Source organism: Cryptococcus neoformans, chromosome 1 (genome assembly GCF_000091045.1).
Source record: "Cryptococcus neoformans var. neoformans JEC21 chromosome 1, complete sequence".
NCBI lineage: Eukaryota > Fungi > Basidiomycota > Tremellomycetes > Tremellales > Cryptococcaceae > Cryptococcus > Cryptococcus deneoformans.
In genome coordinates, this window is record NC_006670.1 from 60,156 (window position 1) to 75,000 (window position 14,845).

At 48.9% G+C, this 14,845-nt stretch overlaps 6 protein-coding genes across 6 annotated transcripts; 4 read left to right on the forward strand and 2 right to left on the reverse strand.

Annotated features, from left to right (window-relative positions):
- The first annotated feature begins 304 nt into the window (after positions 1-304).
- On the forward strand, positions 305-3,301 carry CNA00200 (transcriptional activator, putative). Its single transcript, XM_024656134.1, has 8 exons — positions 305-694; positions 753-1,187; positions 1,238-1,876; positions 1,927-2,042; positions 2,090-2,120; positions 2,176-2,446; positions 2,507-2,795; positions 2,859-3,301. Exons 1-8 carry the CDS (start codon positions 407-409, stop codon positions 2,995-2,997), a joined length of 2,208 nt encoding a protein of 735 aa, XP_024511812.1. The 5' UTR covers positions 305-406; the 3' UTR covers positions 2,998-3,301.
- A 745-nt stretch (positions 3,302-4,046) lies between these two features.
- Positions 4,047-6,407, reverse strand: CNA00210 (hypothetical protein). The gene is made up of 10 exons (XM_566456.2): positions 6,043-6,407; positions 5,804-5,978; positions 5,605-5,754; positions 5,443-5,545; positions 5,185-5,369; positions 5,036-5,131; positions 4,827-4,963; positions 4,598-4,766; positions 4,441-4,543; positions 4,047-4,384 (listed from the first exon to the last, which is right to left on the reverse strand). The coding sequence occupies exons 1-10, from the start codon at positions 6,172-6,174 to the stop codon at positions 4,150-4,152; spliced, it is 1,485 nt and encodes a 494-aa protein (XP_566456.1). The 5' UTR covers positions 6,175-6,407; the 3' UTR covers positions 4,047-4,149.
- A 304-nt stretch (positions 6,408-6,711) lies between these two features.
- CNA00220 (D-3-phosphoglycerate dehydrogenase, putative) lies at positions 6,712-8,083 on the forward strand. The gene is made up of 5 exons (XM_024656135.1): positions 6,712-7,148; positions 7,206-7,246; positions 7,302-7,414; positions 7,474-7,891; positions 7,941-8,083. Exons 1-5 carry the CDS (start codon positions 6,756-6,758, stop codon positions 8,047-8,049), a joined length of 1,074 nt encoding a protein of 357 aa, XP_024511813.1. The 5' UTR covers positions 6,712-6,755; the 3' UTR covers positions 8,050-8,083.
- A 288-nt stretch (positions 8,084-8,371) lies between these two features.
- CNA00225 (hypothetical protein) lies at positions 8,372-9,692 on the forward strand. Its single transcript, XM_024656041.1, has 6 exons — positions 8,372-8,502; positions 8,561-8,772; positions 8,840-8,948; positions 9,009-9,145; positions 9,201-9,288; positions 9,340-9,692. Exons 1-6 carry the CDS (start codon positions 8,403-8,405, stop codon positions 9,627-9,629), a joined length of 936 nt encoding a protein of 311 aa, XP_024514113.1. The 5' UTR covers positions 8,372-8,402; the 3' UTR covers positions 9,630-9,692.
- Positions 9,685-12,902, reverse strand: CNA00230 (expressed protein). Its single transcript, XM_024656136.1, has 11 exons — positions 12,679-12,902; positions 12,503-12,600; positions 11,632-12,449; positions 11,486-11,557; positions 11,413-11,435; positions 11,249-11,357; positions 11,076-11,202; positions 10,937-11,015; positions 10,469-10,877; positions 10,256-10,408; positions 9,685-10,191 (listed from the first exon to the last, which is right to left on the reverse strand). Exons 1-11 carry the CDS (start codon positions 12,811-12,813, stop codon positions 9,770-9,772), a joined length of 2,445 nt encoding a protein of 814 aa, XP_024511814.1. The 5' UTR covers positions 12,814-12,902; the 3' UTR covers positions 9,685-9,769.
- Positions 12,903-13,015: 113 nt separating this feature from the next.
- CNA00240 (aldolase, putative) lies at positions 13,016-14,153 on the forward strand. The gene is made up of 3 exons (XM_566459.2): positions 13,016-13,386; positions 13,435-13,586; positions 13,634-14,153. Exons 1-3 carry the CDS (start codon positions 13,240-13,242, stop codon positions 14,136-14,138), a joined length of 804 nt encoding a protein of 267 aa, XP_566459.1. The 5' UTR covers positions 13,016-13,239; the 3' UTR covers positions 14,139-14,153.
- The last annotated feature ends 692 nt before the right edge of the window (positions 14,154-14,845 follow it).

Genomic DNA, 14,845 nt, shown 5'->3' on the forward strand with positions numbered 1-14,845 from the left:
GCATCATGTGGCAAATGATCTTCAAAGACAGAACTTCATTCCTTTACTTTTCGAGTTACGGCTACCGACCACTGATACGTATATGATGTTTAACTTGAAAAAGAAGCAGTGTCGTATAGATGCTGGCTCTGGTCTCCGTCGGGCAGGAATAAGCGGGCGGCTAGATGACAACTTTATGATATCAGTCTCGGGGGGCTTGCATGTCTTCGGCTAAAACGTCACGACTTTTTAGCGGCAAGCTATTATCGAAGCGCCCGCCAGACGAATGCCCCAATTCCCCGTTCATTTTTATCATAACAAGGTCTTTTGTTGTACTGTCACTGCCGTCTCAATCTCGTTCCAAGGAAGCTTAAAAACACCCATAAAAAGCCTCTCTGTCTGTTTTACTTCTCTGTAACCTGCGATCATGTCGCCACAGCAACGAGCGTCGTCGCCCGACGTGTTGGCATCACCTGTCACTCCTGGAAACGTTTCGACATCTACTACGAATGCGAACTCTGCTGCTACATCTTCGAACAATGGAGCACCCCAAGCTGTATCTGGATCACCAGCAAACGGAAATCAAACACTGAGCCCTGGGAGAAAAAGGCGGAAGGTTACACGGAGTCGATTGGGATGTCTTACATGCCGCAAGAGGAGAAAACTTTGTGATATGGCAAAACCTGTCTGTCAGGCGTGTACCCGATTGAAGATTGCAAGTTCAGACATTGTTATCATGATATGAGCCTTGAATAACTGACGTTAATGGGCAGCAATGTAGTTGGCCGTCAGAATCAGCTTCCAAGCCTCCTCGATCATCTTCGCAAAGACAATCTCAAACGCCGGCTGTCAGCGAATCCCCTTTCGTACCTCCTACAGATCTCGATAACATGACCCATAGTATATCTCCGTATATGTCTTACGGTCCAACTTCCACAATACTGCCTCACTCCTACACCCCTTCGCAAGCTTCTGCTCCGAGTACTGCTGCTGCTGGACCTCTTTCGGCGTCGAATACTCTGGAGGATTTCACTCGTATCTTTGGACATATAGAAGAAGATCGGGCCGGATTGCAAATGAATGAACGAAATGTTCGGCCCTATGCCATTTATAGTGCATCTGCAGTCCCAGAAGTTGGTCTACCACCGGAACTGAACACAGAAGCCGAGGTGATGGATTGGTTAAATGGTAGTTGCAGCCTTGACGAGGTATGTAGCCCCCTACATGATTGACCTAGTATTGATATTCATCCTTCTAGTCGATGCTCCAACTATGGGCTGCTGATTGCCTAGCAGTACCCACTACGCAAACGTTTAACGCCTTCGACTCTCTCAACAACCTCTTGCAACCTACACCCCCATCCCAAGATCACGTCGACGCTTCTCATCCGGCTCCATCCCATGGTCCCTCCGATCCTCAGCCTCCTCAACCCATTTCTCGTCCCGAATCTGGTCGTCAGTCCCCTTCACATTTTCATTCCCCATCTCGTCGTAGCGATCGAGGCACTCCTACAAGCCAGCCCCAAACCGCCCTCTTACACTACTTCCACGATTCTCTCGCTAGACTTGTTTCCTGTACCGGGGATGCTTCCTCAAATGCCTTTGAAGCATTTACAAAGCTTTCAAATATGGCCGCTGGGCAAGGATCAGCCGGTCAGGGGTTACATCTGTCTATCCTTGCGTGGGCGGCTCGACATGCTGTGAACAGAGGACTCGTAAAGTACGAAGCAGCGAGTGAAAAATTTAGTTCGCAGTCGGCAACATTGGTGAATAATAGAATGAGAGATTTGTTTGATGGAGATGGTAACGAGAGAAGGAGCGGAGCAATGCCTAATCATGAAAAGAATAGAGAGTATATGACATTGTTGGCGTCTAATCTGATGCTGATGCAATTCAAGGTGAGTTTTTATTTTCTCGCTCTATGGATACATTGCTTACATGACTGTAGATATGCCGTGGTGATGTATGGGGATTCGATACGGTGGTTCGGCATCTGACTGTGCTCGTACCATTTGTCTTTCGGACAGAGAAAGACTTCCAAGCCGAGTCAATGCATCACCAGTTGTAGGTTGATCTCTCAGCTGAAGGGCCTAATCCTGATGACTTATCAGCTTTGAGAATGTCCTATATCATGATGTTCTGGTAAATAAGAATTCTCTACTCTCAAAAGAAAAGACGCAATTGACCACTTTCGCAGGGCTCATTCATCCTCAATCGCGCTCCCATGGTCCCCTCCTCCCTCGTTAGCCACTACTGCAGTTTTAACCTTGAAGCTCTCAATACCCTCACTGGGGCCAGCTTACCGCTTTTCTCCACAATGCATCGCCTTGCAGCTCTAGTGCGACAACGAAGAGGAAGGAGAGGTAAAGGATGGAGTGACGAAGACTTGTTTGATGCGTTGCAGCGAGCGATGGAGCTGGAGAAGGATCTAACAGATGAAAAGAAGAGACTCGATGCGCTCTTAATTGGTACGTTCTCTATACTTTTTTTGTCTATATAAGCCTAACCATTGATTTTGGAAATGTTAGCTAAACCGCATGTCAAGCCTCATCGTTACCTGCACGAAGCATTCCGATTGACATGCCTCATCCAACTCCACCACGATGTCCTCTGTGAGCCCCCTTCATCTCTGCACATTCGCCTCCTCGTCCGGCAATCCCTTTCATTGCTTGAAACAATGATAGATCAGAGCTTGCCAGGGTTATGTTCAGCCCACTGGGTGATATTCCAGACGGCGTTGTGCTGTGTTGCCGGAGGACAGGATAAAGCCGAACTGGATGATCGCGAGACGGTGGAGCGGATATATGATGATATCTTGCAAGTCTGAATGCTCAATCTAAAACAGGACAAGGTGACTGACCCAATGATTCGCTATAACAGACATGAGTACGGGTTTCTCAACGTTGAGCGATCACGGAAAATTGTTCATGAAGTTTGGGCGAGAAATCAGGATGGACAATTGCATATGGATTGGTTAGATCTTTTGGAAGAATATGATTGGGAAATCTTTGTTGTTTGATTTACGCCACGTAATCATCTGTAATCTCCTTGTCTCAGCAGTCTCGTTGTCTCGTGAGGGCCCCTGCAGCCTGATCACATAATAATAAAGTCGATGCTTGCGCATGTTGCAAATTGCCAAACAACCGGCTTTCCATTTGTTATTCCTGATATTGGGCCGTCTAGCTCCCAATTCGATTTCAACCACACTTGGCTGATCAGTCAAACACAGTCACCGAAATATGCACTCGTAAAATCATTCCAAGTCCAGTAGTATTTGAGCAGTCGAGATGATGATCGTCCCCGCGGCCCCATGAAATACTTCCAATAAGCTTGCTCATGCATTTAATGGTCTCTTCTTCTTTATCTTTTTATCATGCAAGTAATTGGCAAACTTCCAGGAGGAACAATGCCAAGAATAAAGCAATAGTGTACAAGTAAACGGACCCCGTTATGATATTCGGTGGATCTAATAACTGACTAGTTAAGCCCGTCATCGCCGTGTATCCGTCCAAGAAAGATCACTTTCAGATAACCATATGAAAACTGCAGAATGAAGAAACTGAATACCGCCTAGTGCATCCCATTCTGTAGCTTTTCCGAACAAACACCGATCAACCTCAATTTGTCCGACAATGTATCCGAGGCTGTATCTCTGCTGCATGCTGCTAAGTATGTTCTTCAACGGGTGTAACATGTGGTGGGAAAGCCAACTCAACTTTAATCTACATGATCCTGAGCGTATACTTGGGAGTGCAAGTGCAGCATCAAGGGAGTTATTGAGAGCTACCTGGTGAGAGGAACGTTAGTGGGTAGCAAACACAGGGGATCTGACAGGGCTTTTCTCATAGAACCGATTGTATAAGCCGAAATTACCGCGGTCCAAAGCACTTCGAAGGAATACCATCGGTGTGGTTGTATTTGCTTCTGTCCTGATCATGAATAGGAAGTCTGTTGTGAGCGCTTATAGGTTGGCAGCGTTGTGATGTGTTGCCCCTGCAAGTTGCCGGGATGGTTCGGATCTTCATTGTATGCCATGACTGTGAAATTAACGATTGATATACATGTGATACAACTGTCATTACACTATTGCACTTTTACCCATAGACATATTCCCGGACATTGACCGCAGTGACAGAGCTGCAATACGATTAAAATCATCTGATACGCCCGATCACGGCATGTATCGGAATCCTGGAGCATCATCGGCATAGACATTGGTCTCGGCAACGAAGTCAGATGCTGGAGGGCCACCTTCCGCCTTATCCCTTTTCTTGTTCTCTCTCCAGATCAAACCTTGGTAAAGGAAAGTAAAGAGAGACCCGGCAATAGAGAGCCCTAAAACTACGGCTGAACCCATCTGGTAGGCCGGCTTGTCTTTAGCGGGGAACAGGTAGCCTGACCCAACGCTTGATGAACAGTGTCAATACGGGTCGAGACGCAGTGACAGCAATCAAAAACTTACGCTACGGCTTGAGCGCATGACACGGCAAGGGGCACTGCCACGGCACGTCGAGATTCACTTCCCGCATTGTTGGCAGTCCAAGTGACGATTAATGGAGTCGCAACTGCGAACTCCAGTCAGTCGACTTTTCATGCTGACAGAATCGAGGAAAGCTCACTATAGTGGCCGGTCTCACCGAGGATCAATGCAGCAATCCTTGCAGACCGGTTAGTGTACGGAGCACCGAGGTAGATTCCGAAAGCGATGATTGACAACCACCAGCCGAATTGTGTGGGCCATCCTCTGTTGCGGTATCTGTCCGAAATCATAGATGCGATGATCATGCACTTCCGGCGGGGAATCAGCCAACGGGCTTTACTCGATACAGGGCAGAACAAAGAACTTACCACAGCAGCGGACCCGTACGGAGCCAGAGTAGCAATTTGAGCGTTCGCACCTTCGAAACCGTTCTCCGACAAGAAGGTGGGCAGGAAAGCCGAGAACAGTGCACCGGTAATTTGCTGACACATGTTCATGAAGACGGCTAGGAAAGTGTAGATCAGTAGAGCTCGGCTGTGACTTTCCGGGGCAGCTTGAACTTGGGAGTTACACTTACGAACGATTTGTTGCCATCGGATGAAAGTACCCTTGACATGTTTCCAGTTCACCTCATTGGATTCAGGGGCCATGGACAATGACCTTTCATATACGACTAACATTGTTAGTCATCTTGCGACCCATCAGGTCAAAAGAATGCAAATTCACGGTAGTCTTTCTGTCTCTGGGATAGCCATCGGCATCGGACGATGTCCTCTGGTAACATGATGAAAGCGATGATGGCGATCAAGAAGGTCGCTCCTCCCTCGATCAAAAAAAGGATTTGCCACGATTCGAGGTGCGGACTCTTGATGAATGCCACACCGTATGCAATGATACCGTTGAAAAACCCGCTGTTTAAATGGGAAGAGATACAGTCAGTCATGTTTAAAGATGTTACATATCTGCCTTGTGTGGAAGACTCACCCCATTGGGGCCATTGCAAGCCAGATACCCACTCGGGTGCCCAGTTGACGTCGGGTGTAGAACCTCGAAAGGTAAACTTGGATGAGCGGTACGAAACCCGCCTCTAGATTTGGATTGTTAGCACCGGAGGGGTCACCTACAATAGGTGCCATGTCAACTCACCTCCGAGACCAATTAGAAAGCGACAAGCATAGGCACCGCTAAAGTTTCGCACTGCCGCAAAGCAAGTTGCGGAAATACCCCAACAAATAGCACAGATCGATAGCAGTTTTGCCATCCGCGTTCGTTTACCCAACAGCGCAAGAGGCACCACTGTTGGAAAGTTAGTTTATATGAAGGATTGAAGAGTCGGTGAACATACTGAATGGGGCGTAGCTGACATAATACAAGGCGTTGAGCAGGGCGTACTTATCGCCAGTCGTATCGCCTCCGATGTCGTTGATCATTCCGAGTGTCTTTGCGTTTCCCAGATTACTCTTGTCAAGAGACGAGCAAAGGTACATCAAGGTGAGGATGGGCAAAAGAGTGAAGTCGAGCTATTTTTATTTCCCACGAATCAGCTTCTCATACATTTTGTTGCACCAGTCATCGTTTATTCACCTTTCGCGTCGTCTTGCGGATGAAGGCAGGTTCGTACTGGTCCCTGATGGGGACCTCGATTGTCCCAACATCATCGTTCTCAAAATGTCCTGAGTAATCCTTGTTGTCTTGATATTGTGAGATATCGGTCATTTTGGAAACTGTTATCGCCCGGAAATCCGAATCTAAACGGCTTTCATTTTTAACATATATATACTGTTTCTCGATGGAAATCCGTGGGGCTCCCTGGGGCTATGACAGTGAATCGGAACAGGTTCCGTGGATCCCCGCGGGACGTTGATGCTTGTTATCTACGAGCTCGTTCGCCCTGTTTGGTCCGGTTCTTGTAATGTTTGAATGGCTTGTGGACGGAGAGGAAAGCTGGAAGGACGGAGTTTGCAAAGTAAGGGATCGTGAATTGCGAGATCACATGATCTGGAAAAACATCGGAACGGTGCCGCTCCGTGTTGTGCTGTTCTTAGACCAGCATGCCGCTCCCCTTCCGCGATCGGCTCCGTTATCTCTTCGGGATCCACTTTGACGCGCGGAACGGTACGAACACGAACTCGTCCATTTCTGCATTGCTGTGTGGAATCATAGTCTGTGAGATGGTATGCGGAAAGGATTGGCTGGGGACATGTTGTTTAGAAAAGGACCGGCGATGATCTTGATCTGACATCTCTTTTCAACTGGTTTCACAACTAACTCATCGAACTTTACAATTCCCAGTCAACATGGCAATCTCCCCCTCAACCAAAGGCCAAAACGGCATCCTCAATGGTGTCGCAAATGGGCATCACATAAATGGTACCAACGGCACGTGTGGAGCTCATGTGAAGCCCAGAGTCTTCGCCCTGGATCCCCTTCATTCTGAAGCCTTGACACTCGCTGAGAAACATTTTGACCTGGTGCTTCCCGGCCATGAAGGGGAGAACCAATGGCAAGAGGAAGCCCAAGGCTTGCTCGTTCGAGGTTCATACGTTACGGCTGAAGACTTGGAACGAGCCACTTCCATGAAGGGCGGAAAATTGAAATACATCTCCAAGCAGGGCACCGGAGTGGACAAGATCGATATTGTGAATGCCAAAAAATTGGGAATTCCTGTCATGAACACCCCCGGAGTGAACGTGAGTAAGCGGAAGTATGACCAGTGAGGACCGTCCTTCTGACTCTGTGGCGTTCAGGCTCAGGCAGTGGCAGAACTTGCTTTTGGAATGATGCTATCGTGAGTGCTGAAACTCTCATGCAGATAGAAGTTGAGAACTGACCAATTCTTGTAGCTTGGCGCGGCAAACCCCCTCGATTGACCGTAAGATACGGAAGGGTGCCTCGGTGACGAAGCTAGACGGATGGAAAGGGCAAATGCTGTACGGAAAGACGCTGGGCGTTATCGGTGAGTATATCATATCTGTATCCATGGTTTCGTGCAGCTGGATTAACAACCTCCTTCAGGTGGTGGTAATATCGGCCTGCTCGTTGCGAAAATGTTTGCTGGCGCATTCTCAGGTAAGATCGTACTTTACGATCCATACCTCAAATCCCTAGACACCTGGCACTCGGCCATACCAAATGCTTCAATCCACAAGGTCTCAGAGATAGATGAGCTCTTAACAACAAGCGATATTGTGACGATCCACGTGCCGCTAACTCCCTCGACGGAAAATATGATCTCGGCGCCCCAATTCAAGACCATGAAGCCCACTGCGATCCTGATCAATACTGCCCGAGGCGGAATTATCAATGAGGAAGATCTTTCTCAAGCGCTTCTTAACGAAGAAATCTTTGCGGCGGGTCTCGATGCTTTTACCGTGGAGCCCCCGAGCTTGGAGAGGTATCCGGATTTGTGCGCTAGTGAGCGCGTATTGATGTTGTGCGTGCTACAGAAGCTGCTGTGAAGTCAATGCTAACCGCCTTCTTAGGCCGCATATCGGAGCTGCATGCGAATCTGTTCAGCAGGCTACGTGTCTCGCCATGGTTCAAAATCTCGTCAATGCCTTTGAAGGCAAGGTCGAGAATCGGGTATATTAAGAAGTGTTTAGGCTTCCGTTTGTACTATAGGCTAGGATGAAAATAGAGCTTGTTGAACTATCAATGTATCTTTTCTCCCTCTCTCTCTCTAAATGTCTTCCTGCTGTCATTCGTTGCATCCGTTCGGAAACCTTTGCCGTACTGTGACAGGACTTAGTGCGAGCAGTCCTTCTCCCGCTGTCCGCGGAACGGAACCCTCTCCGCGCTAGTCATCGGTTATTTGTTTACGTTCGGCCCGAAGTTCATGTACCAGTACGCAGTGCGTGACTTCTTCGAGACAGGTGAAACAGCAGTCATCAATATTTATCTGATACAAATATTCTTTACTCAACAAATTGACTACCAAAGACAGCATGTCAAACTTTTATCCGCCACCTCGGTTAGTCACTGCGAGGGCATTCTCCAGTGTTCCCACCACGCTCTGGTCGACCAAGACCACCGATTGGCTTCCCGGTGATTTCATTCATTTTCAGCCCTCGCATGTGCACTTACTGACCGAAATCTTGCGAAGGCTCAGGTGTACCTCCGGAAATCTTCCTTGAGGGTCCGACGACCGATGCACAGGGGAATCTATTCGTGGTTGACGTCCCCTACGGTCGGATACTACGATGTGAACTGAAAAGTCGGGAGTGGGAAGTATTGGCAGATTCCGACGGGGAACCAAATGGACTTGCACTGAATGACGAGGGGCAGCTGATTGTTGCGGATTATAAAAATGGTCTGGTGAGTCAGGACAGGCGAAGTCCTCCTAGAATGGAGACACGGAGACGCAAAGCTCATTCTCTAGTAGATGAAATGTGATCCGAAAACCGGAAAAATCGACCCAGTTCTGCTGAGAAGGAACATGGAGCGTTTCAAAGGACTAAATGATGTGATTGTAGCCAGGAACGGTGACATCTGTGGGTAATTCCTCCCCTCCTCCGAATGAAATTGGCTGATTAGCTTGCATTTCCGTTCAGATTTCACGGATCAGGGCCAAACGGGCATGACAGATCAGACGGGCTTGGTGTACCGCTTGTCTCCCAACGGAAAACTGGATACGCTCTTATGGAATGGTATCAGCCCGAACGGACTCGTTTTGAATCCCGAGGAGACTGTGGGTCTTTTGAGCGATAATGGCTAGGATGGGAGTGCTGATAAAGTATTGTTAGGTCATGTACGTCGCAATGACGAGGGATAACAGCGTATGGCGACTACCACTGCACTCTGATGGTACGACGACCAAAACCGGAAAATTCTGTACATCTCTTTTTTCTTTGCCTCACCACATTGCCTACTGATCACATTCAGTCACTTCATTCGGGATCGCGGGACCTGATGGGCTCACAGTTGACGAAGAAGGTAACCTGTTCATCTGCCATCCTTCACTTCTGTCAATATTCGTCGTTACGAAGCACGGTATCCCTCTAGCACGAATTGTTCCGCCCGAGGGACATGGGACCAGTGTGACAAACTGCATCTTTGGTAGTACGGAAGAGGATAGGAACAGACTATACTTTACCGATAGTACGATTGGCAGGATCTGTTACGTCGATTGGCACTGCAAGGGTGTCACACCTCTGCGCGCGTCGGCGAGGTGACCTGACTATTGCACAAGTAAGATAGTCTTTGAGAAGCCAATGTCGTAGGTACGTATAAACACATAGCTTGATGCATACTTGTCCAAACGGACATCCCCTGTACAACTTACATGCAATACGATACGCAAAATAAACCCTGCTTAGTTGAAGGGCAGCTCTGCAGTCGAATCCATAGGACCAAAGACCGAAGCGACTGCCCTCGCCCAGTCATCATTCGACAGTTCCCCCAGAGGATGCAGCAAAAATGGATCGAATGGATTTTCCATCCCCATCAACCCATTCATCGCATTTCCGCCTCCGCCCAATGTACCACTTCCACCGCTGTTATCATTTGGCATGCTCATTGCCGAGTTAGCCCCCTCCCCTCGAGCTGCCTGCCATGTTTCACTGGAGTCTGATAGTGGTATAGACGAGTCAATATGGCTGGAGTGATTATTTGGTCCATTTGGCGATGAGGGGCGAGATAAGAGATCCCACGGCGCATGGGACGAGAGTTGCCGAATCATTCGTTCTGATACCGCTTCCCATGTATTGCGTATGGATACCGTGCCTGGAGTCAGGGCTGAAGCGTCGATCGTTTCAGCTTGCAATTGGGCAGCATATCGACTGTGAAAGAAGTCACTCACCAGCTAAACCCTCCATCACGCTCGTACAGACTTGCATGTCCAGCAAGGCATCAATGTAGGATGGTACAAGCCGCCATCCATTTCGATACCCCTGCCAGAGTGAATTGAGGTATGTCACCCCAGAGATGAACAGATGGTACATCGAAAGCCAACCTATGAGGGATTAGGGACCATTGCATCAATTCATATCGACCCCATAAAAAAGCGACCTACCAAAACTGATCCGACCATTCCTGTACACTTCTTTATATAGCCTCATCGTTGCACTACTTCCCTGCAACACCTTGCCCAAGGAGTCTCTCGATGGCGTCGGATTTCCTGGGCACGGACGATGGAGTAAGGTCGTTGTCTGGTGATAGCACAGCAAGAGCCACTCATCCGAGCAGAACCCCCTTCCACGAGGTTTTTGATCATTCCACTCCTCGATCAAATGTTGAATATCGGTCAACCACTCATTGGTAGGATTCCGCACCGTCTGCCCAGAAGCGTATAATCGGAAAATGATAGATGATTGGAGTTTCCGAATGCGGAAGAGATGTATGGCGGTTTGTTTGGCTGGGGACGGCGGACCGGGTAAGAGGCCGTCAATCGTGATGAGCGAGTCGTCTAGATCCGATGGAAACTGTTAAAAACGAATAGGGTTAGCAATTGAGGTTGCTTTCCGAATCAAGATCGACGCACTTCGGCCGTAACCCATTCATCTTGAATCGCTGGTGGACGACCCAACGCCATGCCCAGATCACGATCGCAGCTGTACGCGCTGATGGAACATTTATCAGCTTGGGAATAAGACCAATATGCCCAATAGGACAAGACTCACATCCAGAACACCCTCCTTCTGATATCCGTCTCGATTGCCGTCCGGCTATTCCCCCTCAGCCTGCTCTCATGATGCAAACCGAGATCTACAGATGCTCGAACTGCTGCCCCAGACAAACCCCATACATCTAGAACGTTAGCCGGAGCAACTGTGTAGAAGAGGGATTGACTCACTGCCAGCGTTAGGATTGTAAAGGACATACTGGAGTCGAATCAGCATGACTTGGACTCTAAGCAGGCCCCGCTGTTCATCTATTGGAGGAAGGAAAACAGGTGGAAGAAACTACGAACAAGATTAGCTATTGTATAGATCAGTAACAAAAAGTTCCAATCCATACTTTTTGCCCGTATTCCCAAAGAGCTGCGAGAACATGTGAGTGGAATCCAAGTCTCCAGACATTTTGTACTTACACGCAGCGCGGTTTTTGAGATATTCACAAGGTGACCCGCGCGCGAGCGAAGTCGCGGAAACAGCCAGGACCACTAGAGAGCTATAGTCAGACCAGGACAACTTGATAGCAGGGTCCTGTATTATTCCATCACAGTGAAGCACTTACACAGGACCGAACAAGCAATTTCTGCTTCCACCGGTTCTCCCTTGAAACAGACGTTATCTACCCAGACCCGCAATGTAGGAATATGAAAGATTGGGAAGGCCGCCGAGATAAAATCCTCGAAATGGGCAATGAGGAACCAGACGTTCTCCGCTGGTGGGAGGATGTCACGATTGATGCGGATTAGGGAGGTGATCCGAGAGGATAAGGGTATCTGAGTGGATGAGCTCTGCTCTAGGATCGACACAACGCCGAGGTCAGTAGGTAGGTCGAGGAGAATTTGGTCGTTGGATGGGAGTGGTCTGTCATGAGGTTTTGGATAGGTGGTGGAAATAGCTTCGTAACGCGGTGATGGCCCATCGGAGTCAAGGGTGGTGGTAGGTTGTGCAGTCGTAAGCGGAGGAGATGTCGGTTGAGAACCCCGATTTAAGGTCGAATCGATGTGTTGGTTTTGAGAATGTGTTGTCGAGTATGAAGTAGGAACATGCGTTTGGGTTCGTAACGGCTCGTGATGGTCCCAAGAAACGGTAGGCGAAGAGGTCGTCGTTTGCCGCGTTAATTCGGCGCTTCGGTTAGACATATCAGCAGTCGGTCGATATCGCTCTTGTGATTCCACATGACTGATATTCATCGACATTGCATGTTGGTAATGGTTCCTATTGTATGATTGGTCATGTTGATGAACGCGAGCATCGTCGATATGATGCCCTCCATCACTGGGAAGAACCGTTTCCCTCGCGGTGTTCAACGGAGAGAGAGATCGCAAAGCGCTTCGTCTAGCTTCCAGATCCCGTATTTGATTCTGCAGCTCTTCCAAGTACCTGATGGATGATCATTATGCTTGGGCCTTGAATCAGTCACATGCTGAACATACGAGGCCGTTTGCGCAATAGCACTGGAACTCCCTTCTGCGTATCGACATTCTTTGTTCAACCTGATACATCGTGCACAAGCAGGTGTTTCGCCAGTACACTGTCACAGAAGTCATCAGCATGTCTCCCTTGACGAAAGCTTGGAAGCCTAGCAGGCTGAACCAGGAGTGAAACTCACCCTAATCTTGCGTTTCCTACACTGATCGCATGCTGAACCGTTGGCTCCTCTTCTGACTCGCGTTGCGCCACTCCGTCTTGAGGACGACCGTGAGGTCTGAGCATCATGAGCGGGATGACCGCGCTGCGGACTCATGAGGGCGATAACGAAGCGATCCGCGTTTTTTTTGGAGCAGGCCTGATGACGGAAAAGTATGAATCGTAAATGCGCGGAACGAGTTTATTCTTGTAGAAAGGCATGAACGAGAAAGCGGGATTCATCCGAAAACCTTGGAGCAACGGATCGGTCAGCTGCGAACAAACCGGCTCGCGTTCCGCTCTTCCCTGTTCCCCTCATACATTGAGCTTTCGCGGACTTGTTCCGCGATGACTTTGGGTTAGACCGCTAATCAGAGTGGGATACATGGTAATAACGATACAATAAAGGTAAAGAGCGATGTTGTTAGCAAACACAACCTCAACTTGTATTGTTTCCCTGTCTGAGTGCAACAAGGTGCTATCCACCATACATTAGCCACCCCTCGACCTCTTTACAGCAAGGCAGCAACTAGACTCGAGTATCATGTCAACCATTACCAACGGCATTACCGTCCATGTTCCGAGACATCGGCTTCGCAATGGTCTAGAAGCCGGAAAGCCTATGATTGGATGTTTCTCCTCGTTGCCCTCAGCATGGACTGCGAGAATTGTGGCATCATGCGGATGGGACGTGAGTTGAACTCCCTTCCCAATGTTGACCTAAATCTAACCTCCACAGTATGTGATCATCGATTGCGAACATGGGAATCATGACGATAGCGATATGCACGATACGGTGAACGTGATTGCTTCTGAGAATGTTTCCCCCATTGTCCGTTTGAGAGCAGGAGAATATGGCCTGATCAAAAGGGCATTAGATTGTGGTGCACAGTAAGTCAAGTGGTCCTACTAGTGCCTGTGAGCTCACGCATCTGCAGTGGAATTATGGTTCCAATGGTAAATACACCCGAAGATGCTCGAAACATTGTCAAATGGTCGAAATTCCCACCGATGGGCGTACGAGGACAAGGATCATCTTTCTCTGCCATGGCATCTGGGCTTACCACACACCAATACGTTTCACTGGCCAATAAGACTATCCTCACCATTGTCCAAATCGAGACGCCTGAAGCGGTCTCCAACGCCGAGAAGATCGCGTCAATTGAGGGTGTCGATGCACTCTTCATTGGTCCCAATGATCTTGCGCTTTCATTGCTCGGATATGTACCTGCCAGATGGGATGAACCGGAGTTTTTGGACGCGTTAGAGAAAGTAAGGTTGGCGGCGAAAAAGTATGGCAAGTATGTGGGCATACTGGCGCGGAATGGAGCGCACGCAAAGGAGTTGAGCGAGAAGTGGAAGTTGGTCGGTTTGGGGTCCGATGTGAGAGCGCTACAGACAGCCATGAAGGCTACCGTGGCGGCGTCGAGAAGCGAAGCGTAGATATTAGCAGCAAACAATGAGGCTTATGCATCTATCGCACCCATTCCCTCCTTGGTCGGCTCGCATTTCTTTCTGAAATCCCAATTCCGTCTTGTAAGGGTGTCACTGTCCTCGTAGAGGCCGGAAAACACCGGACGCTACAGTTTCGTTTTCTCAACCGTTTGTCTACAGTTGTGCTTGGAGCGCTAGATTCGGCCATTGGGATTGCTGAAATCTAAATTTTGAGGAGACTAAGCTGCTTTCGGCGTAACGTACTTTACCACTCGAAGGACCACGCCCTTTTATTTATATCTTTCCAGCGCTACGAGTTGACTCATCTTTTTCACACTTTCCTGTACCCTCCGCTCGGACCTCTCTCCGCACGGGCTTCCGCTCTTCCTCTCCTCTTCTTCCCTTCCCTTGGCACCCCGAAACTACTTCCCCCTCTTCGTCTCGTCCTCCTCTTTGTCTTCCTCCTACCCTCGTCCCTTTATACCCTCACCCCCCCTCCCCCCGGATGAAAACCGCGGCCTGAGACTTTAGGTAAGCAGCTGCTCCAGCGTCGTTCCGGGAATATGGGACGTGACGCGTAGGTAGGTTTGGAGGGTAATTTGAGATCAAAGGCGTTGCCATCACCACGACCGGTGGAGAAAGAGTCCCCTGGAGAAGGTTGAATAGCTCGAGCACCAATTGTAGGCCCGAACAGGAGAGTAGTTGGAGAAGGGCAT

What these genes read in the sequence shown, in the direction of transcription:
- CNA00200 (XM_024656134.1), top strand. Translation starts at nt 407, where the DNA reads ATGTCGCCACAGCAACGAGCGTCGTCGCCCGACGTGTTGGCATCACCT. An exon ending in CGTGTACCCGATTGAAGATT is followed by an intron (nt 695 to 752) that starts GCAAGTTCAGAC and finishes GTTAATGGGCAG; the next exon opens with CAATGTAGTTGGCCGTCAGA. An exon ending in GAGTCAATGCATCACCAGTT is followed by an intron (nt 2,043 to 2,089) that starts GTAGGTTGATCT and finishes ATGACTTATCAG; the next exon opens with CTTTGAGAATGTCCTATATC.
- CNA00210 (XM_566456.2), bottom strand. Translation starts at nt 6,174, where the DNA reads ATGACCGATATCTCACAATATCAAGACAACAAGGATTACTCAGGACAT. An exon ending in CTTTCTAATTGGTCTCGGAG is followed by an intron (nt 5,546 to 5,604) that starts GTGAGTTGACAT and finishes ATCCAAATCTAG; the next exon opens with AGGCGGGTTTCGTACCGCTC. An exon ending in TCATGCGCTCAAGCCGTAGC is followed by an intron (nt 4,385 to 4,440) that starts GTAAGTTTTTGA and finishes CTGTTCATCAAG; the next exon opens with CGTTGGGTCAGGCTACCTGT.
- CNA00220 (XM_024656135.1), top strand. Translation starts at nt 6,756, where the DNA reads ATGGCAATCTCCCCCTCAACCAAAGGCCAAAACGGCATCCTCAATGGT. An exon ending in GCTTTTGGAATGATGCTATC is followed by an intron (nt 7,247 to 7,301) that starts GTGAGTGCTGAA and finishes CAATTCTTGTAG; the next exon opens with CTTGGCGCGGCAAACCCCCT. An exon ending in AAAGACGCTGGGCGTTATCG is followed by an intron (nt 7,415 to 7,473) that starts GTGAGTATATCA and finishes AACCTCCTTCAG; the next exon opens with GTGGTGGTAATATCGGCCTG.
- CNA00225 (XM_024656041.1), top strand. Translation starts at nt 8,403, where the DNA reads ATGTCAAACTTTTATCCGCCACCTCGGTTAGTCACTGCGAGGGCATTC. An exon ending in GACCACCGATTGGCTTCCCG is followed by an intron (nt 8,503 to 8,560) that starts GTGATTTCATTC and finishes AATCTTGCGAAG; the next exon opens with GCTCAGGTGTACCTCCGGAA. An exon ending in GACCAAAACCGGAAAATTCT is followed by an intron (nt 9,289 to 9,339) that starts GTACATCTCTTT and finishes GATCACATTCAG; the next exon opens with TCACTTCATTCGGGATCGCG.
- CNA00230 (XM_024656136.1), bottom strand. Translation starts at nt 12,813, where the DNA reads ATGAGTCCGCAGCGCGGTCATCCCGCTCATGATGCTCAGACCTCACGG. An exon ending in TCTCAAAAACCGCGCTGCGT is followed by an intron (nt 11,436 to 11,485) that starts GTAAGTACAAAA and finishes ATGTTCTCGCAG; the next exon opens with CTCTTTGGGAATACGGGCAA. An exon ending in ATGAATGGGTTACGGCCGAA is followed by an intron (nt 10,878 to 10,936) that starts GTGCGTCGATCT and finishes CGTTTTTAACAG; the next exon opens with TTTCCATCGGATCTAGACGA.
- CNA00240 (XM_566459.2), top strand. Translation starts at nt 13,240, where the DNA reads ATGTCAACCATTACCAACGGCATTACCGTCCATGTTCCGAGACATCGG. An exon ending in TGGCATCATGCGGATGGGAC is followed by an intron (nt 13,387 to 13,434) that starts GTGAGTTGAACT and finishes TAACCTCCACAG; the next exon opens with TATGTGATCATCGATTGCGA. An exon ending in GCATTAGATTGTGGTGCACA is followed by an intron (nt 13,587 to 13,633) that starts GTAAGTCAAGTG and finishes ACGCATCTGCAG; the next exon opens with TGGAATTATGGTTCCAATGG.